This window comes from Dendrobates tinctorius, unplaced genomic scaffold (assembly GCF_039654945.1).
Source record: "Dendrobates tinctorius isolate UK_male_01 unplaced genomic scaffold, ASM3965494v1 ptg000143l, whole genome shotgun sequence".
Lineage (NCBI taxonomy): Eukaryota > Metazoa > Chordata > Amphibia > Anura > Dendrobatidae > Dendrobates > Dendrobates tinctorius.
In genome coordinates, this window is record NW_027361810.1 from 13,682,900 (window position 1) to 13,710,829 (window position 27,930).

At 43.1% G+C, this 27,930-nt stretch overlaps 1 protein-coding gene across 3 annotated transcripts in view; it reads left to right on the top strand.

The window, feature by feature from the left end:
- The window catches only part of MGAT5 (alpha-1,6-mannosylglycoprotein 6-beta-N-acetylglucosaminyltransferase), a 94,010-nt gene that overhangs the window by 13,424 nt on the left and 52,656 nt on the right, over positions 1-27,930 (top strand). For 2 of the 3 annotated variants that reach the window (XM_073545523.1, XM_073545525.1), the window contains exons 2-3: positions 12,505-12,886; positions 23,341-23,508. In XM_073545523.1, the coding sequence (XP_073401624.1) occupies positions 12,646-12,886; positions 23,341-23,508 (409 nt within the window). In that variant the 5' untranslated portion in view covers positions 12,505-12,645. The remainder of the gene's footprint in view (positions 1-12,504; positions 12,887-23,340; positions 23,509-27,930) is intronic. The other variant, XM_073545526.1, reaches the window with a different exon arrangement.

Below are 27,930 nucleotides of genomic sequence, written 5' to 3' on the forward strand. Positions count from 1 at the left end.
CAGACACAACCTAAGTACAGGAGCGGAGCTATTTTGGATGCAAGTAGGTATGGGTTTCTTAAATGGAAACGCTGGTGATTGTTTGTGTTTTCCATTGTAGTAATTTAGAGTTCTCCATTACCGGAGTCCTGGATGTCCTACAACTCCATGAGGAGAACAACGAGGTAATGTTCTCTTCTGTTTTATGTTTCTGATCTGGAATTCAAGGACAACTCCACACAAAACTTTAAAACTAATAGTAGTGAGGTTAAAAAATGCATTTTTTTTTTGTCTAACTTTTTGTAGTCTTCTTTTTGCTACTTAAAGGCAACTTTATTTTTTTTTTTTTTTATGAAAGTATAGGGTGAGGAACTGTACTAAAATTGCACACGAAAAAAGAACAAACATAAAATACACTGGGGGCAGGAGAGCAAAGTAAAAAATAAGATGTTAAAAAAAAAAAAAAAAAAGCTAAAAACGAAGGTGAAAAGTGCCAAAAACTACAAAAAGTGGAAATGCAATAATAAGAATAATGTCTGTACACAGTGACTGCACCAGCAGAATAGTGAGTGCAGCTCTGGAGTATAATACAGGATGTAACTCAGGATCAGTAATGTAATGTATGTACACAGTGACCAGCAGAATAGTGAGTGCAGCTCTGGAGTATAATACACGATGTAACTCAGGATCAGTAATGTAATGTATGTTCACAGTGACCAGCAGAATAGTGAGTGCAGCTCTGGGGTATAATACAGGATGTAACTCAGGGTCAGTAATGTAATGTATGTGCACAGTGACTGCACCAGCAGAATAGGGAGGGCAGCTCTGGAGTATAATACAGGATGTAACTCAGGGTCAGTAATGTAAAGTATGTGCACAGTGACTGCACCAGCAGAATAGGGAGGGCAGTGATCAGTCTCTGTCAGTCTTTAGTAATCAGATTTTTCTTGTGGTTGAATGCTGTTTTTATGCTTATTCTGTAGTTTTTATTGCGGTATGATTTTACGCTTTTGGATAAATGGTTTTCCTATGGATTGACGCGACCTGTTCGCGTTCCTTGGTACAGACGTATATTCCTCCTGATGTATACGGAGACCATACACCAGTCGCTCCCGGCAGGGACTTCCATGCTGTCCTGCAGGGATTTTTCCATGTGACGTTACAATCCACTTGTGCAATGCTGACTTTACCACTAAGGGACAAACCTTATTTAATCGTTAGCAATTTGTCACATCTTTAATACATTATTACCAGAGGGAGGACGCCGCCTATTATTGGGAAATTCGCAGCAATCGCCGAGTCACACCCTGCAGGTTGAGAGTCTCTCCAGATTGTGACACTCGAAACTTCTCTGTGGGGAGTTAATGGCGCCATTCTGAGAGTTACAAGACTCGTCCTGGTGGGAGTAAATGTCGTTGTGGGCACAGAGGTGAGCGGGTGCCGCCGCCGTCCTCCAGGTAGGAGGCATAGGGATAATACACACATCCCCTTGTGCTCTCTTTACTTACATGCTTCGCTTTTTTCTAGTAGAAAATCTCCTGCTTCTTCCAGTCTCCCTGCAGCAGTGCGCATTCTGCAGCAAAATCTTCATGCAACGTTGCGCTGTTTTGCTGCAGCAGAAATGACATTCTGCGGATCTAAAAATCTGCACAAGTAAATTTCCGTGCAAAAAAAAAAAAAATCCTTCTCTGCATGGCTGGTTTTGTAAGCTGCTGCAGATTTTCTATGTGAAAGCTGCCTGGAAAATCCACAATTTTTTTTTCCTGTGGATTTTGCCTGCTCAGATTGTTGTGAGGTCCAGTAACAGCGCAGTGCTACTGGAGCACGGATTTAAAATCTGCGGCATGCCAATTTCTGTGCTGACGTCACATAATGCAAAAAGTGAAATACGCAGCAAATCTGCACCTTTTCTGCATCGGTATTTACTGCTGCAGATTTCATGTGTATTTTCTTGTTTTTTTTTTTTTTGTTTTTTTTTTTCCTCTGCGGAGATTCGGAAGCAGAAAGGTCCCATTGGAATTTTTTTTTTTTTTTTCAAATTTTCGATTACGAATCTGCAACTGATCCTGTAATCCACTGTGGAAAAATTCTCAGCGTTTCCTCCACGGCTGCACACGTCACTTTGACTGTTAAATTACAAACCTTATCACTGTTAAATTTGATTTTTTTTTTTTTTTTTTTTTTTTTTCAGTAGCTTATCAAAGCTGTGAGATAAACCCGATGGGAGCCATAATATATCTGCGCGGCACGGAAATGCTGTGAATTTCCTGTCTGGATTGCAAGCAGAAAATCTGCAGCGGATTACTACGGATCTCGCTGCAGAGTTTTTCCGCACGGAAATTGACCTGCGGTGCAGATTTTGAAATCCTATTAATTTTCCTTCCGATTTTTGACCCTCATTTTCACAGATTTCGTGTTTTTGTTTATTTGGAAATCCGCAAACCGATCCCCACATTTCTCAATCACCTGGATTTTCAGCAGTTTTTCTGCCCCACTACTGGTTGTGACCCACTTTTCTGGAATATGGCACTAAACCAAATAGTTTGAGAGTTCGGTGTTGGTAATTTTGGACGGTATGACAGCATTTTTATCAGAAAATTTCTCAATTTTGTGCTGCAATACCGCCTCAAGGAGAGTGAACAAGAAGCGCTGCAGGGTGGATGATTGCGGCGATACATCATGTTCCTACAGGGCGGGTTCTTCTGAGCGTCTGGTACAACCACCGGAGCAGGTATTATGATGGATGCTTTCATTGTGGTTATGGTTTTATACTTTGTACAACCAACATAAAAGCCCTGTTCTATTGTTTGTATAATATTTCAGGGTCTTTGACCTGAATTACTCAATTGTCTGACCTCTCAGGTAATGTAAGCAACATTAACCTGTCGCCCTGTCATTTCTAAATTATAGTCTGACCCTTTTTTTTTTTTTTTGGCTAAAAATCTGAAGTCGCAGGACCAGAAGCCGAGGCCTAAAGGGGTTGTCCAGGATTACAAAAACATAGCTGATTTTTATTTTCTTTTTTTCTTGAAACATGTCTATGGATTGCATCTTGGATGCATTAAAGGAAATGAGGACATGTAATACCACACACAACCTGTAGGCATGGGAGGCGCTGTTTTGGAAAGCGAGTTGCCATGTTTATCTAATCCTGAACAGAGCGGAGATTTTGGATCCACTGCTAGTATATAACATGATTCTGAATTTCCAGATTTTCGCTCATCACCCAGAGGCATTTGTCTCTGCAAACACCCTGCATAGTCTGCAGCTGCAGGAGAGGGAAGCAGTTTGTCTGACATCATGGCCGCCTTCTCCAATGAGAAGGTGGAGAGCGTTTGCTGTGGTCCCTGTCTTCCTAATCGCTGTATACAGGCCACGAGCACAGTGGATACCATTTAGTTAGTGACAATGTTGCTTTCTGTTCCTGTCCTGGTGATCGCATGATTGTCAGGTGCCGTGCAAGATCTCTGCCGTGCGTTTGGCCTGCTGTATCTTCTATGTTAGTGGGAAAGTGAGAAATAAAAAAAACAACTAATATAATATTTAAAGTAAGCAGATGAAGACTTTACTAAATAAAAAAAAAAAAAAAAAGCTAAAATAAAAGTCCCAACTCTTAGCACTCTATTGCTTCTAGCCCCGCCCCTGAGGAACCAAAACAACGCAGTTCTTGTACAGAATGATTCCTTCAGAAAGGACTAGGCAATTTAAAATTTATTTTAGTGGCATTTTGTGACCAGAAGGGGGAAAAAACCCCAAAACGGAATAGTGAGTAGTTTTCTGCTACTTACGTAAAGTTGTGAAGTTTACAGAGTGCCCTGCAATACTTGCTTACCACTGCAAATCTTCCTCCCTTCCGTCCTGCTTCAGCATTACAACTACAATAATTCTTTCTGGGACCAGAAATGGTACCAGAGCAAGCAAAAGTGGCCTCAGAGGTCGGGGGGCTGGTGGTCGACACATCTGGTTCCGGGGATTGGGGGGGAAAGGGGTGAATGGAGGAGTATTGTTTTTGTTTTTCTTTAGTTTTTTTTTTTTTTTTTTTTTCTTTCTCTTTTATTTCTACCTTTTTGATTGTGTTTTTTTTTTTTTTTTTTTTCCGCTTACATTTCTAGATTGTGTTTCATAAGGCAGCAATGAAACCAAACTTGTTTCTCCAGACCAAACCAGTCCTGAATTTATTTTGCTGTCGCAGACATCTGGGAAGCTAATTCTTGGACGAGCTGCTTTAGTTTTGCATTTTAAAGTTTTTGAAAAGCTGCTAATCAACATCTAAGCGTCGACTCCCTTGGTCTTGACAAGTCTTATGTGACTTCACACATGGGTTAATTCCTGTTAGGTGACTTTGGGCTTTTTGTCTGGCTCTGGCTGCATTCATTTTTCCTTGAATTATTCTGATAGAGAAGTTTATTGCCCAACGATGTCTCATTATTTCAGGTGCTGACTCGCTCTTCCGACCAGTTGTTTGTAATCTTTTAAAAAGCAGAAGGTCCCCACTAGATAAAGTTCACCTGTTTTTCAAATGATGGTGGCAGACAAGTAATGTTTTGGTGCAGTTTATTTAGAGAACATGTGGATTTCACCGTTTTTTCTTTTTCCATGATTTTTTTTTTATATATTTATATCATGGATTGTTGCAATAGGGGTTTTCTGTGTTTTGTCACTTTTCCACTGCAAAAACTAAAGTAAACAAAACCCAAGAATTTACATGACTTTTAATTTCTTTTTTTTTTTTTTCTTTTTGATACAGGTGATTTTGGTGTGGAACCCACCCATAAAGCGTCAAATAATTGTGTGAACATGAACTAGGACTTATTTTCCAGTTTTCCTCATATCCTGAATGTGATCAGATGCAAAGATCTGTAATTTCCTCTAGCGGTTTTCCATCATAAAAAGCCCCCCTCCATTTTTTTTCTTTTTTCGTTTTCCCCTTACACCGAGCCAAAGTGCGCAGTCTTCTTCTTTTGGCCTGTATACACTGAAATCTGATCCTCTGTTGGAAATGTATAAATCAGTTGACAAGTAGATGAGGCCATTAAACAAAAAAAACCCAATCATAATCAATAAAAAAAATATTATTTTATTATGTTATATTATATCATATGTGATATAACTCCGGTGACTTACTTGGCCAAGCGATTTCAGTTGGCAAGATGGCCACATCCCAGTTGACTGGCGGCTCCTCCCTGGAGTTTTGTCAGTGCTGACTATATAGGGCCTCATGGTTACATAGCTTTATTCCTTCTGGAAATTCATGAATAAATCAATGTGCACATGTTGCGGATCCGCAGCGGATTTGGCCCTGCGGACCCACAGCGGTTTCCACAGCGGTGTACAGTACCATGCTAGCCTATGCAAAACAAAAACCGCTGTGCAGATGCTGCGGATTTTTCCGCGCAGTTTTTCCGCGGATTACAATCCGCAGCATGTCAATTCTTTGTGCGGAATCCGCAGCAGTTTCACACCTTATCGGTATGAGATGTGAAACCGCAGGGTAATCCGCAGGACTTTTGTCCTGCGGATTTACCTGCGGATTGATCTGCAGATCAATCCTCAGCGTGTGCACATAGCCTTACCGTACCGTAATTCGGGGGCTGCAGGTATTTACCACGGCAGACGCGTCAGGAGCGGTGATGGGTCCATCCTCTTTAAAGAGAACCTGTTTAATGGAAACGTATTGGCTGCTTCTGAAGGTGATTGCATAGTGAGTGCGGCGGTGTACACCGGAGGTGCGGTGTTACTAATATCCGAGAGAGTTCTGCCACCTGCGTCACACATCCCTGCAGCTGAGCCAGATCCGTTCTTGCTGCTGGTCATGCATTAGATTGGATTTATACAGTATGTTATAAAAAATACATAATATTATAAAGTAAATTAAAGAAAAAATAAAATTGCCCCTGCCCAACCCCTTTTAAACCCTTCACTTTTGCACGCTGCTGTATTATGATGTCCCGGAGTCGCAGGTGTCAGTTGTGTTATACAGCACTGATCCCAGCTCGGCCCGATCACAGCTATTTAGCCATTTAAATGCCACCCTCAGTGATTGTCTATTGAAGATTACCATCACCCCTTCATCCCGTGATCACAGGGTGTCCATGGGAATGCCTAGCAGCCGGGGACCTGATGAATGACTTCAAAGGACTGTGATTAGTGATCAAATGATCGCTGGTTCAGGTCTCCTATTGGGGCTAAAATATAAAGTCCAAAAGAATAAGAATGATTAAAAAAAAAAAAAGTTTTTAAGAACATAAACATTAATAAAATCGGATCTTCACGTCACCCACCCGTCACCATTTCCCCATTTTTAAATAAAGATAAAACAAACAATGCACACATTTTTTTTATTGCCACGTCTGTAAGTGTGATTTGTAAAAATGTAAAATTCTAGGAAAGGTAAAAAAAAAAAAAAAAATCAAAATGCCAAAATTTACACTTTTTGATTGCTACACTCCCCCAATTTTTTTTTTTTTTTTTCAAATTATCAAAACGCTTACCAAACATTTTCTTTTTTTTTTTTTTTTTTTTTTTTTTTTGTTGTTGCTGGAATTACTTTATTTTTTTTCTCACCCGCCAACGATTTTTCAGCACATTTTAAGGTAAAATGATTTGTGTCTTCAAAACTGAAACTTGTCCTTCAAAAAAACCCCCAAGCTCTTGTGCAGCAATGATGAAGGAAAAATAAGGTCTGAGGCTGGTTTCACACTAACGTTTTTAGCGCTGCGCGTCCATGCGTCCTGCGCCCTTATCTTTAACATGGGGGCACATGGTCTAGCGTATGCACGCGTTCGTATGCGTTTTCGTGCGCATGCGGTTTTTGTAGTGTGCGCTTAGGCGCGCCGGACGCTACATGTTGCATTTTTGGTCCGTCCGACCTGTCTCATAAAAAACACATGCGCAAGGAATACGCAAAAAAATCACATTACAGTCTATGGGAACGCAGGCGTGCGCATGGACATGCGCACACCTGCGTTTAAAATCGCATGTGTTCTAAGAGTTAACATGGCTAGAAACTGGTTAAAACGCATGCGCTTAAAAAAAGCAAACGCACACAAAACGCATGATGCGTTTTTTGTATGCGATTCAATTGTGCACGAAGCACAGCGCTAAAAAAAAACCGCTAGTGTGAAACTAGCCTGACACATGGGAGAAAAAGCGATAAAGCGAAAGCGCAAAAATGCAAATCGGCAGGAGTGAACTTAGAAAATACCGGTTGGAGCTTTGCCGCCTGTCCTCTCATTTATCTTGTGGTCGATCTTTCGATGATTGTGGCGTGTGATGGCCGGGATCATGCAGATTGTTGCGCGTTGTGTGAACAGTGAGGGTGACATATCCCGGGCCGGTATTTATAGTGTGTATTGTGGGGGGGGTGACATGTTTATGTGACCCTATTCTGTAGCGTCTCGCCCTCTCATCTGCCTCGTGCGACCACTTCACGTCGTGTAATCGCGGCTGCCAGCTCCAGGCTTATCTGGGACATTACCCCGCTCCTTTTGTTGGGGGGCCGCAGCGTGGGGCGCCGCTGTGTACACAGCTGCCACGCAGCACAGAGCGCCTCAGATTGACTTGTCAGGAATATTGATTTACACGTGGCAGCTGGGCTAATATTTCACGCCACACGGGAGCCGTCCCTGGTACCAGACTCTTCTCATTATTTGTAATTATTAGATTTTCCTTTTTTTTTTTTTTTTTTTTCGTTTTATTCTTCTGTCCGACAGTAGATTTGCAGCAATCAGTAAATTATAAAATAGCAGATTTTATGTTTTTAGTTCTGTTTATGGGCTCAGACTTCACTAATGCTTCATATTTGCTATTATGGGTAAAAAAAAAAAAAAAAAAAAAAAAAAAGAGAAACTCAGCAAATCCGCCATTGTTTTTCTTAGGTTTTTGCTCTTACGGCATTAATTGTGTGGTAAAAATAACTTGGCAATGTAATTATGAAGGTCTGTATAATTATGGCTTTACCAAGTCAGAATTTTTTTTTTTTTTTTTCTTTTGCTTGAGTTTTGATTTGTTTTAGTGCCATTTTGGGTTACATAAAGTGTCTTTGTTGCTTGGATTGGATTTATAGGGGGTGAGGTGGCGTGACCAAAAAAATGTGTGATAGATCAGACAGTTATGGACACATCTATACTGAAAGTGTTTTATTTTTCCTTTTTTTTATTTTTTTTATTTCTGGACTGTGGAAAAGGCTGTGATACAAAATTGTGTTTGTGTATATATAGAAAAAGGGACCAAAACAATTGCAGGTCCCAGAATATATATATTTTTTTTTACTTTTATTTATTCTTTAGACCTCCCCACTCTGGGACCTGCAATCGTTTTGGTCACTTTTTCTATATACTGAGGTATTGCTGCAAACAGTGCATGTCATGATCTCCTATGAAGCCCACATGGCAGCACCAAGATGGCGGCCACAGGTTTGTGCAGGCACCATCATTGCATGGCAACCCATCAGCACCATTCCTCTGAATAGCTGGGGCTGGCGATCGTTGTTGTTGGGTTTCCATACACACACACTCCATGACTGATTTGTTATGGTGGAGGAAGGCTGTTTTGGTTTCCCATAGCAACCAATCACAATGCAGTTTTCAATTGACCAGAGCAGTTCACAAAATGAAAGCTAATTTCTGATAGGTTGCTGTTGGCAACCAAAACAATTTTTTTTTTTTTTATAATGGAGGCCTAATGGTTTTTGTCAGTGGGGAAACAGAAAAGATAGAAGGCCCCAGTCATCCAAACTGTGTTCGCTGCCCGTAACAACCAATCAAGTCTTTGCTGACATGTCTGCGGTACAGTGTGTGATTGGCTGAAGCGGTCACAACGTCCGCATCGCAGCTATGGTATGTAAGGCCATGTTCACATGTCTGACATTCATGGTCTGAATATCGACCTCTGGGTCCAGACTGTCTGCGGGTCGCCTCACAGTCACAAACGAGGTCTGATATCCGGTCAGGAGACCCTCAGCCGCTCCAATCACCGGGGTCTGCAGCCGGACCAAGAACAATGGACAAGTGAAACAGACGTAGGGCTGATTTTTATTTTTACCCAACCAGCTATTAAAGATAAACTATTAAAAATGGAAAACTCCTGTAAGTCAGGCACCGTTTCATACAAGACACACATCTTGGGGAAGCCAAACCTTTCTTTCACACGAGACTTAAAGGGGTATTCCTATCCCAGTATGTAGCAGTTGTAGTAATATTATTATCAAATACCGCCAGTAAGAAATGTAGTGTAGTTCTCCTGATTAGCTAAATCGCTTACCCAATGGGAAGGGCATTGCCGTAGCTTGGGTATCCATTGTTACGGCCACTAATTGTCACTGTGAGTCGCTGTAATCATGAATAGCTACGATACTGCAATACCCTTCACATGGTGTAAGTGAAATAGCTAATCAGGTGAACTATACTATATTTCTAATTGGAGGTATTTGCTGTTATTATTATTCCTAATAGATGTTGCAATAACTTCTTGGAGATGGAAATACTCTTTTAAATTAATATCTTAGCAATAGACCTAAAAGCTTGATGTAGCAATGAAGTTAAAATGCTGCAAAATTTAGCACATTTTCTGCCTGGGCGCCATTCATACCATTGTGTGTGAATTTAGGAAATTTTCTCCAATTTTTCACATACCCAGTCTGGTTTTTGATGCAGTTTTTTACTGGAGCCTCGAAGCGGTCGCTGTCCTGCCGTAATCTCTCAGGAAGGAAATGTGGTCACTTATATGGCGCAATCTGTACTTGTTCAAGTTATAGAGAGAGATGGAGATACATTAGATAATTAGATAAATTATATATGCATGTTTTTTTTTTTTTCTTTTGTATTTTTATAGTATTCATGTGTATATATTTATCACTTTCATCCATTTATCACTATCCACCATCCTGGATCGGGCATTATTTTACCACAGATGTTCTATTAGGAATGTTTGTGTTGTGTTGAGTCGCTATGGGGCGTCCTATGTCCCGTGATTCGGGTCACTTCCCTCTTGTTCGCTGGGATAATATCCATACTCCATTGTGGATGCATTGCCGAATGGACTAATTGCCAGCACTTGATAGCGCATGGGTGGAAGACGTTACTTTTGCGGTTACGCCTTTATCTTGCTGCACTAGCCTTCCCCCTTCCAGCCCACGTCTTGTGACGTTCGTTTTTATATATGCTTAGATTTTCACTAAATGTATACATAAACTGACAACTACTCAGTACCACCCCCATTACCAGTACGTTTTCTTTTGCCGTGAGCATTGATCATACAAGCCCATTTGACAAGGCAGTGGTAAGACCGGTTGGTTGGGTAATTTATGCATATATTTCCAAGAGGAACAATACAGTGCAAACTTCTATGAAAGGATGCTTTTGGAATTTCCTTATGGGGAGTGCAACAATTTATTAAAAATGGACATGTCAGGAAATTGGAGTAGAGCGGACCTTCATAACCAGATCCAGTAGGGGGCTCTATTTAAACCTTTAATCTGCGGACCCCTTCTGCCCTATTCTGTATCTCCTGTTTACTTGCACGAGACTCCGCATGCATTAATGCATCTGTCCTTTAGAACTGTGATCAGTTTACTGAAAAACACATTGTACATAAAGCCAGCCCCCGAGGATTGACTGAGAAGGGGGCAGGCTTGGCTACTGACACAAGCCATAAAGCCATCCCCCTTCACACCCAGCACTGGTCACCTGCTGATACAGAAGACGGCCATTTGTGTTGAGCATGTGACCAACAGTGCAGTCGGAGAATGGGACCACTCCAGACCAGTGAATTGGGGAATGTGGTGCATAATCGAAGTACATTACTGTGATTTAACAAAAAAAAAAAAGTTTTTAAAGCAAATTGTGTATTTTTATTTTAGCTTGTAAACTTGATGAATAGTCAAGCTGCGGTACCGCACATGACCTGTGGACGAATTTGATGCTGTTGCTTAACAAAGCATCCATTTTATTGCTAATCTTGGAAAACCCCTTTAAGACCAAATCTTCAGTGGAGAGAGAGTGGCCACAGCAGGCTCCCGGTCTCTAAACCATTTGGCTCCTCCATGGCCGGCTGTGTAGCCCAAATCCAGAATTGTTGAATTTAGAAGTGTAAAGGACGTTTGTTTTGTTTTTGTTTTTTTTTTGTTTTTGTTTTTTTGCATCATTCTGCAAGTGAAAGCCAGAAAAATGCATGCCAGCTCTCGCAGATTGTCGGGAGAACCTTCACAAAAGAGCAGGGGCTCCTTCCAGATGCTGCATCCGGAGCACATGCACCGCTCTCCGGGTTCCTGTGCGACGTCTGATGACCCCACGTCGGGATGTTTAGTGTACGGCGCTCAGCAGGGACTGTGTAACAGTCCGTCTCAAATTGTGTTTTGGGTTTGTATGAAGTTAGGAGATTGTCAGATGTTTAGGGTACCAGTCTGGGGTCTCTATTTAGGGGGTCTGCACTAGGGTCTACATTATTTGGGCTTTGGCCTTTGATTAACATCCAGTTTGGGGTTTGTATTTTGGTCTGGAATGAGGTCAGCACCTTGGGGTAGGCGTCTGCCTCAGTGTTCGTATCTTGAAGGGACAAATGTGTTTTTTTTTTTTTTTTAACGTTTTATCATGGGGCCATCTGGGCCGGGGTCTGTATGTAGATTATTGAGCTGTATATGTTGATATTTCTGGAATCGGTCAGTATTCATTTATAGTTGTGTTTTACAGAAATATAAACTTCGGGGCTGGGGTCTGTATTAATATTGGACGTGACAGACGAGGTCGGGCGCACTTAGTGATTCCAGTATTTAAGGTTGGGGCGTGTATGGCGGGTAAAACTCATGTTAAAACATTTTGAGCATTGTTGTCTCCATGGTAATAGACTACAATCAAACCTTGCATAGTCTGGTCTTGCAGTCCTGCTCTCTCTCTTTGCAATATCTCCTCCCTAACCTTCAAAAGCATATTCCTCACCTGAGCCTCGGGATACCCCCATTCTCCAAATAGTTGCCATCTTTAGCTTGTCATGTGCAATTGTAAGCCAAAAACAATAGGATATTCTTTATAAGAACTATCTGAAAATTTGCCAATGTATGGGATCAAGCGTAAAAAAAAGAAAGTAGATAGAACAGGTCTTATTCAAGGGGTGCAGCGAGAACATGATGATCAGGAGAATTATTTCCTTCTATAATCATAAATGACAAACACTTGCAAAAACGTTGTTCTAACTTCGAGCCTTTGGTCACATAACTGTATGTATTTATTTTTTTACAACTTCCTGCAGGAGGAATTTCCAGAGATGAAATCTTATCTGCCCGATCTTTAAAAGCATGATGAAAGTATATTATTAAAATTCATGGAATTGTAAACCTAGAAGTAACGAGATTTCTTGTTTAATCATTCATCATAATTTTCATCTTGCTTCAGCCAGGGCAGAGGGGAGAGGCTCCTGCTGCAGGCAGTCTTCTTAACAGGAAATAAAGAAAATAATACCAGCATTTTTTTTTAGTGTAAACTGTTTTCTCCTATAAAATGTTGTTTATTTCCTCTTCTTTTTTTATTCTAGCATCACGGAGCTGAAACGACTGGTTTTGAGCTGCAGGATATGGTCTCTCCAGGCACTCTTATAAAGGCCTCTGCCATGGATATGTACTTTTTCTGCATCCTTTGAGATAACGCACTGACCGATATCCTTGTTGAGAAGGTCATGGCTTACTTTACGCCTTGGAAACTTTCGTCTCAGAAGCTCGGCTTCTTCCTGGTCACTTTTGGATTCATATGGGGCATGATGTTGCTGCATTTTACAATTCAGCAGAGAACTCCGCACGAGAGCAGCACCGTGCTCCGCGAACAGATTTTGGATCTCAGCAAAAGATATATCAAAGCTCTGGCAGAAGAAAATAGGAACGTAGTAGACGGCCCATATGTCGGCACCATGACAGCATATGGTAAGTGCAAAAAACGTGCGGTATTGTCTGTGGCCTTGAGGGAATGGATGACATGTCATTATTAAGGCTTTGCTTCTAAGAGGAGCGTGTCGCTTGCTTATTTTTTTTTTTTTCCTTGTTTATAATCCAATTTCTTTGCTATTTTCCCCCAAAAAAGTGCAAATTCTATCATGGATCGGACCATCTGGCTGAAAGCAGTGCAAAAATGTTTGTATTTTTTTTGGCTGCACTTTCCTGTTCTCTGTTATGAAAGTTTGCTCTTACCAGTTGGTAGGTAGTTGTGATAACATGACAAAAAGACTAATTTACAAGAATATAACTACTAGAATACTGCCCCCTATGTACAGGAATATAACTACTATAATACTGCTCCTATGTACAAGAATATAACTACTATAATACTGCCCCCTATGTATAAAAATATAGCTACTATAATACTGCCCCCTATGTATAAAAATATAACTACTATAATACTGCCCCTATGTACAAGAATATAACTACTATAATACCTCCCCATGTACAAGAATAAAACTACTATAATACTGCTCCTATGTACAAGAATATAACTACTATAATACTGCTCCTATGTACAAGAATATAACTACTATAATACTGCTTCTATGTACAAGAATATAACTACTATAATACTGCCCCCTATGTACAAGAATATAACTACTATAATACTGCCCCTATGTACAAGAATATAACTACTATAATACTGCTTCTATGTACAAGAATATAACTACTATAATACTGCTCCTATGTACAAGAATATAACTACTATAATACTGCTTCTATGTACAAGAATATAACTACTATAATACTGCCCCTATGTACAAGAATATAACTACTATAATACTGCCCCTATGTACAAGAATATAACTACTATAATACTGACCCTATGTACAAGAATATAACTACTATAATACTGCCCTATATACAAGAATATAACTACTATAATACTGCTCCTATGTACAAGAATATAACTACTATAATACTGCCCCCTATGTACAAGAATATAACTACTATAATACTGCCCCCTATGTACAAGAATATTTGTGTTTTCCTTTGCTCTCCCACAGTGTGTGCATTACTGTCTGTACTTTATCCTCTTTCTCTGCAGTGTGGTGTCACTATCTGGTAACTTTTGGGATCTGTGTATCCTAGAAATGGGGGTTTATTCGTTTGGAGCCGCTGCTGGATCGTGCACCTTGGTCAGCAGCCCAGGAGTTAGTCTTCGCCTTCTCCTTCCTATTAAATCTATTTTTCAGTAGTGCTGTTGGAGCAGCGTGAGATGTTTTTGCCAACTTTTTTTTTTTTTTGGTCTTGAATCTCCTCCAGAAGAGTAAGTCATGAATTAGGATTGTGCAGCCAGTTTCAGCAGCGCATCTCAGTTGTACTACTTCACTGCTTAAAAATATGTATCAAGCCTTTTTTTTTTTATGTTCTTGAGTTTATTAGAAGGACGGGTTGCACTAAAAAAAACCCAGCCCTTTTCCTGTTGCTGGTTCGCTTTGAGTGGTCTTTAGCCTCATCTACAACAACTCTGTGTGCCTTGTTGCCGTCATTTGTAGTTTATCCCCAGATGGCGGCCTACGGGTTGGTGAATATTGCGTTAGGCAAACAAAAACTTCTGGCTGCTAGGTGGCACCGTGAAGGCACATCACAGGCACTTCTCGTTTTGCATCCACAGCTCTATCTCGACCCATGGGTCTCCATGGTAACACAGTAAACAAAGCATTCCATGCCCTCTTATCCTGCAGTCATACTTTCGTCCTTTTGGTGCTGTAAGGTAGCGCTGTCATTTACTTAGGGGATTCTCGCTTGTAGCGAACAAAAACCAGTTCCGGCACAGGATTTTCCAACAAATTATACAGTCCTTGCGGTTTATTCACGCCTCATAAACCACAGCAGCAACAGAAAGTTCACTTAATAGCATTACCAGCATAGCGTCCATTATAATGCTTCACTCTGGTTACCAATATCCAGTACGCAGGCTCTCTTAGCCTCACAACGGTCTCACCCAAGTCAGGGCTCCTCATGCGGCTTCAGCATTCCGCACACGTTCGTTCCCTCCAGGGAACTCTTAGGCTCTGGCAGCCATTACACCCAGCCACACACAGGCTGTTAGCCAGGAGACATTCCTCCTCACGGGACCTTCCACTCTGGACCAACCAGGTCCCAGCATTCACCACATGTGACCTACCCTGGCCACATTATATGGTCCATAGCCACGCCCACCGGGTCACATGACTGACCTCATCACAGGTCCTTCAGGCATTCACATAGCCTTTTACAACAGGCGTTTTGAGACACACCCCTGGGTGGGTTTGTAGGTAACTGGCCCGCCCAACTCCCAAGTTACCTAGAGACTTCTCCCTTATACCTTGAAATAACACCTCAGCAATACCATTGCTGATCAATACGCATAACTAAGTCTCCATCTCAAAGCCACCCCCTTTGAGATACACAACCATCCTTCAGGATTCTGCCACTCATCCTCTCCCTTGGAACCTCCACACAGCGTCCCCTAGCGGACATAGTGGTTATTACACCACATACCTCGCCCCTCTGTTCAAACTTGTGGGGTTGAACACACAACATTACATCAGGCTCTCGAGACCGGGCACTCACCACACCTTGCCCTACAGGTCGACAGAACCTTTTCCACCTGTCATACGGCCTCCTCTCTACATTAGGCCTCCCCCGCCCCCAGCGGTCAGAATATCGGTCCTGCTCTTTGACCCTCCAGTTACAGTGCGTCATCAGACACGGTCCAGTCACCACCTTCCTCTCTCTCTCTGTTTATTCCGTTCCCCAGCCAGCTCCCCCGGTTGGTACGGTCATCAGTCCTAATCGGGCCTACTGTCTGGCCTGAGTCTGATTCATTCAGGGTCTCACAGGAACTACGGTCTCTCAACGTCATCCTGCCAGTCGAACTATCACTTGCTGACGTTCTTCGGCATCTGCCCTGTCACTTCTTGGCGGAACTCTTCGAGTTCTTACATCTGGTTGGGTTGCAGGCGGCCGCCACCTGGTATTCCGTACTTCTTTATTAATTCGCCGGCGGTCCTGCCTCAACTGCTCGATCTCTTGCAGGTACCTCACTCGATACTCCAAGAGCATCTGAAAGTCTCTCAGGCTCTCCATGGAGCCAACCACCAGGATGGGAATCCTACCCACCTCACTAGATACTTGGTCTTCATCAGGAGGGATCCTCACTCACCACACCAGAGATATTTACAAGGTCTTGCATTACCTTCCCGGATCTTCCAATGGTTCTCCCAATCAGAGCTTGGGTACCGGCACCACCTCTTTCCGCAAACCCAGCTGATCCATAGCCTCCCTTGCTAACTCTAGGCGTCGAGCAGCATTCACATTACTTTGCCTGACCTGTTTAGTGTAGAGACATTAAAAACATATGTGACATGCACAAATGTGAACAAGTCTGTCGGACAGTGTTCACACCACCCACTGACTGAAACACAACACAAAATGACATATTTGCAAAAATACTCTGCAAGCAAGGTTTGGGAGACCCCACCCCTCTCGTGTGACATGCACATAAATGAGCTGTCTTGCACCACGAGCCCATACTAGGAGGCGCCTGTCTGTATCCTGTCCATTTAGACACTGTTCACATGTTCAGGTTTTGAATACGTTAGATAGGGACTGCTCCGTGAAGGGTTACCGTGACGAGGTGGAGCAGCTTGGTGTACATTTTTTTGCAAAAAACGTATCGACTAAATACCCTGTATTTGTTATCCAGCACTTGCTGATTACTGTTAAATGTCAAATTTTTACTGCAGAGTATTTTTGCAAATTTGTCATTTTGTGTTGTGTTAGTGTAGAGACATTGTAGATGCATCTCCTTTAGGACAGCTACTTAGGTAGACGTATCTTCTCTGTCCGATACTATCACCAACTGCCGAGTCTCCGGTGCCCAGTGCACCTCACACGCCTTGACCGCTTCCTTGAAAGCCTCATGCACACCTTCCTCTGCACAGACTTCTTGCATGTCTTCTGGTAGGTCAATCACCAACTGGAAGGTTGTGGTCTTGCTCTCTTCCTGGACCAAAGGCTCTAGCTTTACCACGGACACTTCCCTCACTGCCGTTGACCCGACCGGGTGACTGTCTCTTTCCGCTCTTAACTCCTCAACTTCACACGATTTGATCACTTCATGACCCTTTGCCACGAGGGCTACTGGCTCTTCTGTCCTGTTATCACTTACGCTCACCCACGGTAAGTCTTTGTCCAATTTCTCCCGCAGAAGACTTTTAACTGCTCCTCTGAGTTCTTCCATTTCTTCCCTAAGAGTCTTGTTCAGATTTTCCCACATTGACAGGTGACCACTGAGCTCCAAGACTTTTTTCTCAAGCCCTACCACATCCTCTCTTAAGGTGTTGTTTACGCTGAGCCACGTTGACAGGTGACCTCTGAGATTAAGGACTTCTTTCTCAAGCTCCTCCACTCTGTGCTCGGCCGTTTGTCTCATCACACTTTCTCGTTCGAGCTGTTCCTTCACTGTCTCTTTTATTAACTGTATCTCCTGCTCTAGTTCTCTTTTGGCCAGTATGTGTTGCACCACTACTTCTTTAATCATACCGTCAAAGGGCACCCCTGAGTCAGTCCCATCAGTTGAGCCCCCGTTACCCTCTGACTGTGTCTCTACTCCCGTTATCTTCTCGACCAGGTTACCATCTGTCCTGTCACGAGTTTCAGTCAGCACAGCACTAGACTCTGTCCTAGGGGTGGCTACTGGTAATAACACGTCAGTCACACCACACCGTCCAGTGAACCCCCAAGGCACTCTCTGTCCGTGTATCAGCTCTGCTCTTTCTGTTTTTCACACCCTTCTCACTCACACTGTTGTACCCTTCAGGTGACGTCCGGTCTGTAAGTTCGTCCGACGTCGTACTTTCTCCGGTCGCCCCTACGTCTGGCCTGTCCACGTTAGGAGGCGTCCGCGTCTCAGTGTCTGCTAGCCCTACAGTAGACACGTCTCTATCCATCTGGGATAGGTCATCAAACCGGACCCGGTCCAGGCCCCACTCCAAGGTATAAAGTAAGTCTGGTGGTATACTGCCACCATGGCACTCACGGCCTCCATTCCCCTCAAACCTTACTCTGTCTACCGCATAGTTCACTGTGACCCCATGTGCACAGCGAACCTGGACCATTTTCTCGGTCAGACAGAGTGAGAGGAGTTCCTACCAGAGTCACCTGACTCTGAGTCCAACCGTCTCGATATCCCTTCCCGGTGTAGCATCACGGTACACACTTGCAGCCCGTCATGATTCGGAAAGAATATCCCACATTCTGGAAATGACACACACACACACACACACACACACACACACACACACACACACACACACACACACACACACCGGTACTCCAGACATGCCCACTGAGTCACCCAGTGCTGTCATTCCTTCAAACTTGGCCCCTTTCTGGACCACCACCCCACTTTGGGTTGCCGCCCCCTCCCGGGACTCCACCCCTTTTTGGGTTACCACCCCGCTTTGGGTCACCGCCCCCTTCTGGGACTCCACCCCCTTTCGGGATCTCCCCATGTCCGTTAAACCGGTCTTCTCAGACCACAGTTCACACAACAGTTTGTCTTAACGATACCACACAAGTCCTTGTTGGCACCACCACAGCTCCTGCTGTCACCGACACCACCGGCTGCTGTTAACACACACAGCGGCTGGAATCACTGCAGCTCCTGCTGCGCCGTCTTCGTGGACCCGCCGATCCACCGGAAGCCGCTTGTCACCTTCGTAACCCCGCCAAGTTACCGGAAGCCGCTTGTCACCTTCGTGACCCCACTGAGCCACATCAAGCCGCTTGTCACCTACTTGACCACACTGAGCCACCGCAGGCTGAGTTGAGAAAGGGAAAAAAGAAAAACACCACACAAAAACTCAAAAACTCACGTGTCCTTTCGGTGTGCTATTCAGGACCTACCGTCTCCGCCTGAGACCGTCCAACACACAGGGCGCACCGGGTGCTATTCAGGGAGTGACCCTCCTCCCAGGGTTTCCCAACACGCCAGCCACACCAACACACAGCTCACGTGTCCTGTCTGTGTGCTATTCAGGATGCACAGTCTCCACCTGAGACCGTCCAACACACAGGGCACACCGGGTGCTATTCAGGGCCGACCCTCTTTCCAGGGTTTCCCAACACACCAGCCTCACCAGGTCCAGGGGCTTAGTGGGTGCTATTCAGGACATCCGTCTCGGCCTGAGACTGCCCAGCACTTACGCCTCACCAGGTCCAAGGTCATACCACGTGCTCCAGGGCTCTTCCCAACACTGACCCTCCATGACCTTGCTCACTGAACCCTCCAGGAACAGTCTTTCCCACTGACCCAGGTCAGTACACCACGAACACCAGTCCGTTACCTGTGTCAGCCACACAGGTCCTCGGATACCTCTTCTCCTCAGAGGCACCCTATAGCAATCACCAGTCTCTTGCTCACTGAGCCCGGTCAGTAAAACACTTTTTTTTTTTTTTTTTTTTTTCCTTCTCTTTCACGACCGTCACCTGCTGGCCGCGCAGGTTCTCGGACCCCTCTACCGCAGAGGTGTCCTATCAGTCTTTCTCCTGGGGAAACGGCCGCACTGGGCTCACCGATCCGGACAGTGCCTTACTCACTAGGCCGCCCCATGGTTCCAAAACCACAGTTGGGCAGTGGCTTCCCCAACCGTCAGCCTTCCTGGCTCAGCATTGCCAGCACTGCAACATGCACTTTTTGGAAACCGTTGCCCTTAGCAACCGAAACTTTGCAGTCCTCTTCCGTTGCTCCCAGCAACAAGGCTACTACATTGCCCATTGCTTTCTCCACCAAATGTGAGGTAGCGCTGTCATTTACTTAGGGGATTCTCGCTTGTAGCGAACAAAAATCAGTTCCGGCACAGGATTTTCCAACAAATTATACAGTCCTTGCGGTTTATTCACGCCTCATAAACCACAGCAGCAACAGAAAGTTCACTTAATAGCATTACCAGCATAGCGTCCATTATAATGCTTCACTCTGGTTACCAATATCCAGTACGCAGGCTCTCTTAGCCTCACAACGGTCTCACCCAAGTCAGGGCTCCTCATGCGGCTTCAGCATTCCGCACACGTTCGTTCCCTCAAGGGAACTCTCAGGCTCTGGCAGCCATTACACCCAGCCACACACAGGCTGTTAGCCAGGAGACATTCCTCCTCACGGGACCTTCCACTCTGGACCAACCAGGTCCCAGCATTCACCCCATGTGACCTACCCTGGCCACATTATATGGTCCATAGCCACGCCCACCGGGTCACGTGACTATGACCTCATCACAGGTCCTTTAGGCATTCACATAGCCTTTTACAACAGGCGTTTTGAGACACACCCCTGGGTGGGTTTGTAGGTAACTGGCCCGCCCAACTCCCAAGTTACCTAGAGACTTCTCCCTTATACCTTGAAATAACACCTCAGCAATACCATTGCTGATCAATACGCATAACTAAGTCTCCATCTCAAAGCCACCCCCTTTGAGATACACAACCATCCTTCAGGATTCTGCCACTCATCCTCTCCCTTGGAACCTCCACACAGCGCCCCCTAGCGGACATAGTGGTTACTACACCACAGTGCCAAATTTATGTTGCATACACGAAGTACAGGACTCGTGCCATACTGCATCAGGCCTTGTTGTCTGTTACCATGGAAACGCTTAAGTTGGCATAGGAGCTGCATAAGTAAAACGTATGGTCACTTTTATTCAGCCCTTTTGCAGAGTTACTTAATTTCATATTGGATACATGGACTGAATTAAAAAAAAATTATTGCAAGTGTCCATATCTTTTAAGACCTCCCAAATTCCTGAAAAAACTATTTTTTTTGTTGTAAATTGTAGCAATCCAATCAGTGAGACAGTCCAGGGATTGCTGGGAAGTGATTGCCACCATCCCATAGACTCTTCTGACGTCTGCCCTCCTGCCCAGTGAGTGGAGTGTGCGGACAGAGGCTGGTAACGCTGCCCACCCTGCAGCAGTGGCATGGAGCCAAGGGTCGCAGAGGTCTGGTGGTCACAATTGTAATTTTTCCTCCTTTTTATTTTGACAACTTTGCAGAAACACCCAAAACTCCCGCAGCAATGTGGAAAGGTTTCATGGAAGAATCGCACTTGCCCACAACTTCCCAGAAATCGGCATTTTCAGAAGCTTTCCTGTGCTCTTGTTTCCGACCTTTGACAGATGGTGGTCGAGACATAAGAGACGAGTGTGGCATCTAAAATGGGCCTGTCTGTGGTCGAAAATGTCCTGTGCAACAGCAGGCAAAATGTGGCTGATCTGATAATCCAGTGGTTGTCACACTGCGGCCATAATGTGCAGTAGTGGGGGATGTAAATGTTGCTTCATTAGTTTATTTATTTATTTATTTATTTTTTTTTTTACCATTTCTAAAGATCAGAAATTTGCAAACCCTACAGTCACTTGTCAGCCAGAGGGTGATTAATAGTCCTCCAGATGTCTGTGTCACCGATGGTCAGTGACTGTACGTAATCTCTGCTTACACGGACCGTATAAAGACTCCTGGCACGATGCGGCATCCAGGTCATGAGGCTGAAATGTTCAAAACCGGCCAAATATTAACTCTGAAACAACACACAGCAGTCGGGTGTATATTAGTGTGTGAATTATTTATTTTACTTTATGTGCAGTTATGTTTTTTTTAAGATGTTCTATCCATTTACCAATCATTGTTGTTTTTCACAGTATATGCACACCTATTAATATACAGAAACTTTTTTTTTTTTTTTCTTTTTTGCCCCTTTGTGCATCCATTTTCATAGAGATGAATGGTCAGTCCATTTCTTAAATTGTAGAAGCTACATTTCCCATCAGCACCCTGCTCCACCCCAGTGCTGCAGACTCCTCTCTGCTTTGTCTGTGCAACAGAGCTTCTAATGACTAGGCACAGGAGAGCTGGCACATGAATGGCTGAGCTGTGTTTGATGCTTTCTGCTGACAGTTCAGTGATGCACAAGTGCCAATGCTGCTGTTGATGCATGTGGCAGAGGATTATCATCTGCTATAAGCATTAAGAGAACAACATTTGCAGTTAGACATCACTTGTCTGTCAGCAGTACTGTTGATTTCTCCTGGAAAAAATCAAAGATGTAAGACACAATGATGTAGATCACAGAAGAATAGTGGGAGGCAGAGCTGGGACACTGCCCTCAGGAATAGTGGAGCTACAGCAGGACAGACACAGCGCAGTATTTGGAGGGTACATAGAGCCTGGAGGGGCATCCTTTTGGAGGTGATATGTGCACATTGGGATAGCTATAACAAATGAGTAACTATATGTAGAATATTATAAGGCCACTTTATTTTGGGACTAACCCTTTAAATTTTATTGTTAAACTATCCCCCCTTCCCCATAATTGTCCACACAAAATAACCGATGCGAGCAACATCTAGGCCACCTGTTTACGGGGTTAATTTAAAAGCACAGTTATAAATATTTAGCAGAAGAACAAACGCATCCCTTGTGGGTTACACTGGAGGATTATCCTCCAAAGAAAATAATTCTAGGTTGCTAATGATTTAATTACAGGCGTGCACAGACTCGACTGCTGTGTTGTGTTTTGTATATTTTTTTTTTTGCCAGTAGCGTCAATATTTGAGAGAATGGAACAGATACCGTAAATAGTTTTGTTTTTCAGTAAATTACTAATTTCATAGTGTGTTTTTTTCCCATACATTGCAAGTTACAAGGTTCTGCAATACCTCTGGGTGCAGGGGGGGGTTAATTTTGAGATGTGGCAGCAGCTTGGGGAGCGGGGTCCTACTATTGGGCACGTTGTGATATTTTGCCTCAACTTGAGTGGGTCACGTTACGCGGTTCTGCAGCAGCTTGGGTTGCAGGTGGTGGTGGGGGCGGGCGCTCATTTACAAGACTCTGCCGCAGTTTTAAGGTGGGCATGTGTGAGGTTCTGCAGCAGCCCAGTGGGTGGGATTTTGCCGCTGCTTGGCGGGGGGGGGGGGCACATTACGAGGTTCTGCTTATGAGATTTTTTACTCAGCTTGAGGAAGGGGTCATGTTACGAGGTTCTGCAGCAGCTCAGACATGGAAACTGCTAAATGACCTCTTAGTCCCGATCACTGGTTGAGTTGGCTCAGGAGAAGGCCTCCGATAGAGGCAATCTGTGACCTCTTCTGCAGGAAGAGATAAGCGGCGCCTCTTTTCTCTGCTGTGCAGATTGATGTGTTTTTTTTCCGATTCTTAACAGACATGGAGAATATCCATATACGTGATAGAATACAATTAAACTTGTCGATTTTGGAGACGAAGATAACTCATGAGGAATCTCTGCCCTGCTGATCCTGAGATGTATGTGGTTTTTATGTAATGTAAGAAAACTGACATCTCGCGTAACCTTGTCCAATTCCTTATTTTTAAGACCTAAAGAAGACGCTGGCAGTTCTTCTGGATAATATCTTGCAGCGTATTGGCAAGTTGGAGTCTAAAGTGGATACACTGGTTGTGAACAGTACCGCATCCAATTCTACCAATGGTACCACCACTGCAATGCCCAGTATGGCGGCTGGAGAAAAAGTCAATGTTGCAGGTAGGTGGAAGAGAGTTGTGTGTGTGTATATGTATGTGTGTGTGTATATATATATTATATTATATTATATATTTTTTTTTTTTTCCAATTCCTATTTGTATGAGTAGATCAACGTAAATTTGATGGCCTGTTAGTTAATTGTGTCTGATGCTTTGTCATCTTGGGAAATAGTTGGTTTTACCTGTACCTCCAACTCCCTATAACCTGGCAGGAGGGAGTTGGAGAAAAAGGAGCAAGTGGTGGCTTCCCTTCCTATTACTAGAAGGAAGTGACTGCAAATAATTCCCCAACTTTCTGCTTCTGAAGATGGTCACTTTAACAACCCCGGGGGATCTGGCGGAGTGTGGGCCCCCTGGGGGAGGGGGGGAATCTGGCGGGAGTGTGGGCCCCCTGGGGGAGGGGGGGAATCTGGCGGGAGTGTGGGCCCCCTGGGGGAGGGGGGGAATCTGGCGGGAGTGTGGGCCCCCTGGGGGAGGGGGGGAATCTGGCGGAGTTTACTGGGCAAGCAATCCAGAAAGCAGGGAAGTGCCTGCCATGGAGTATGCACAATGCCCAAGAATCTCAAGCTTACATGCCGAAATGTGGCATGGAGAAAGTCGTAGCTGTAGTAGGAATGCTCCGGCCATTACATGGTTGTTTTTGTAGGTTCATGTAGGCAAAATCCATCACTGACTGCCTGGGTTTCAGGCAAATTTTGCGTTTTGTTCTCTCTCTATGTGGTCTCTGTGAGCAGAGTGTTTCGCCCACCTCCTTCATGAAAATATTCCGCATTTGGTTTGATGTCACAAAGTATTTGGATAGGAATAAAGTGCTTCCCTTTTTTTTTTTTTTTTTTTTTTTTTTTTCCTCCCCCCCCCCCCCCCCCCCCTGCTCATCTCTCGGCCTCGGTGAACATGTACAGAGAAGATCTGTACAACAGCGAGATGAAAGGAGCGTAGTCCTGCAGGTAGTTTATACAAGAGACCCTGAAATGTAAGAATGCTGGAATTCCACCAAGGGTCCTGGTAGCAGAATCAATCCCCTTTGCAGAATTCTCTATATGGCGGCTTCATCTTACCCCGGTATTCAGTGGCACTTGGCACAGGTCAAGCTCCGGGATTGTGTGACTGTCGTTAGATTGTCGGGAACAATTGGACCGTTGCAAAGACTTAGAATGTACGAGGAAAATCTCTTATCAATGCGCTTATGTCGGCTAATTTTTTGTGTGTATCGAGCAATAATCATCTTCATTCACAGGATAAGAGGCAGATCTGTGCAGACACTTGCCAACAAAGACAATGCAAAATACATGATCATAACCGTGAGGCTGAATCTATCCTGTGCTCAGCCCGATCTTCAGCCTACTATACTCCAGAGCTGCACTCATTGTTCTGCTGCTGGAGTCACTAGTTATATTGTTATACATCGGTGGCAGGATTATAGTAGTTATGTTCTTGTACATGGGGCAGTATTATAGTAGTTATATCCTTGTACATAGGAGCAGTATTATAGTAGTTATATTCTTGTACATAGGGGCAGTATTATAGTAGTTATATTCTTGTACATAGGAGCAGTATTATAGTAGTTATATTCTTGTACATAGGAAGCAATATTATAGTAGTTATATTCTTGTACATAGGAGCAGTATTATAGTAGTTATATTCTTGTACATGGGGCAGTATTATAGTAGTTATATCCTTGTACATAGGAGCAGTATTATAGTAGTTATATTCTTGTACATGGGGCAGTATTATAGTAGTTATATTCTTGTACATAGGAGCAGTATTATAGTAGTTATGTTCTTGTACATGGGGCAGTATTATAGTAGTTATATCCTTGTACATAGGAGCAGTATTATAGTAGTTATATTCTTGTACATAGGGGCAGTATTATAGTAGTTATATTCTTGTACATAGGGGCAGTATTATAGTAGTTATATTCTTGTACATAGGAGCAGTATTATAGTAGTTATATTCTTGTACATAGGAAGCAATATTATAGTAGTTATATTCTTGTACATAGGAGCAGTATTATAGTAGTTATATTCTTGTACATAGGAGCAGTATTATAGTAGTTATGTTCTTGTACATGGGGCAGTATTATAGTAGTTATATCCTTGTACATAGGAGCAGTATTATAGTAGTTATATTCTTGTACATAGGGGCAGTATTATAGTAGTTATATTCTTGTACATAGGGGCAGTATTATAGTAGTTATATTCTTGTACATAGGAGCAGTATTATAGTAGTTATATTCTTGTACATAGGAAGCAATATTATAGTAGTTATATTCTTGTACATAGGAGCAGTATTATAGTAGTTATATTCTTGTACATAGGAGCAGTATTATAGTAGTTATGTTCTTGTACATGGGGCAGTATTATAGTAGTTATATCCTTGTACATAGGAGCAGTATTATAGTAGTTATATTCTTGTACATAGGGGCAGTATTATAGTAGTTATATTCTTGTACATAGGGGCAGTATTATAGTAGTTATATTCTTGTACATAGGAGCAGTATTATAGTAGTTATATTCTTGTACATAGGAAGCAATATTATAGTAGTTATATTCTTGTACATAGGAGCAGTATTATAGTAGTTATATTCTTGTACATAGGGGCGATATTATAGTAGTTAAATTCCTGTACATAGGGGGCATTATTATAGTAGTTTATATTACTGCTCCTATGTACAAGAATATAACTACTATAATACTGCCCCCTATGTACAAGAATATAACTAATCTTGTACATAGGAGCAGTATTATAGTAGTTATATTCTTGTACATAGGGAGCAGTATTATAGTAGTTATATTCTTGTACATAGGGGGCAGTATTATAGTAGTTATATTCTTGTACATAGGAGCAGTATTATAGTAGTTATATTCTTGTACATAGGGAGCAGTATTATAGTAGTTATATTCTTGTACATAGGGGGCAGTATTATAGTAGTTTGTCTTGTACATACCAGACAATATTATAGTAGTTCATGTACATAGGGAAGTGTATTCTTTTCCTTCTTAAAATGCAAGTAAAGGCCCCATCTCACATAACGAGATCGTTAGCGAGATCGCTGTTGCGTCACCGATTTTGTGACGCCGCAGCGATCTCGCCAGCGATCTTACTACATGTCACACATAGCGGCTACCGGGCCCCCGCTGGATATTGCTGATCGTGCTCGAATGTCCCAGGACATTTTTTCATCGTTGGCGATGCAGAACTCGGGGACGCAGGCGGGAGTCGTCAAAATAGCTGCTGTGTGGCAAGGTCCCAACGACCGCCGAGGTCGTTAAACGGATCACCGTATCGTTGCTGCGTCGTTGAGTAGCTCTGTCTGTTTGGCAGCTCACTAGCGATCATGTAGTGACGCACCAGCGATCCTTACCAGGTTGTATCGTTGTCGGGATCGCTGGTGCGTCGCTTAGTGTAATGGTACTCTAAGAGTGTGACACTGTTTTGCTTAGTTTTTATAAGAAATCACAATATGTAAATGTGTGATTCTGTATTGCCAGTTTTTGCCTGCTAGAGACATTAGGGCATCTGATGGGGGCGCTAGATGATGCTCTCAGATGTGAAGACACAAAGTGGGTGTATCAAAAGATCAACCACACAATAAAATCTTTGTCTCCTTTGGGATAATCTTGCACAACTGAGCCCTTAGGGCAAGTGATGATGTTGTTTGATCAGTTCTCTAGGGATTAGTCATTTGAATGAAAGCCTGATTATTAAGCCCTGAATTCCACAAGTTCAAGGCCATATAAATCCACAAGACAGTCCCTCATATGTAATGTCTTCTAGTGGAAGTTCATGAAAATGAGATGGACTGTTATTTTAGTTCTTCTTAGTACCGTATTTATTTTTTCTGACAGACAACACTATTGAGAAACTCCAGAGCTGCACTCACTTTTCTGCTGGTGCAGTCACTGTGTACATACATTACATTACTGATCCTAAGTTACATCCTGTATTATACTCCAGAGCTGCACTCACTATTCTGCTGGTGCAATCAATGTGTACATACATTACATTACTGATCCTGAGTTACATCCTGTATTATACCCCAGAGCTGCACTCACTATTCTGCTGGTGCAGTCACTGTGTACATACATTACATTACTGATCCCCAGAGCTGCACTCACTATTCTGCTGGTGCAGTCACTGTGTACATACAGTTGTGGCGAAAAGTATTGACACCCCTGCAATTTTGTCAGATAATACTCAGTTTCTTCCTGAAAATTATTGGAAACACAAATTCTTTGTTATTATTATCTTCATTTAATTTGTCTTTAAATGAAAAAACACAAAAAGAATTGTCCTAAAGCCTAATTGGATATAATTCCACACCAAACATAAAAGAGGGTGGACAAAAGTATTGGCACTGTTCGAAAAATCATGTGATGCTTCTCTAATTTGTGTAATTAACAGCACCTGTAACTTACCTGTG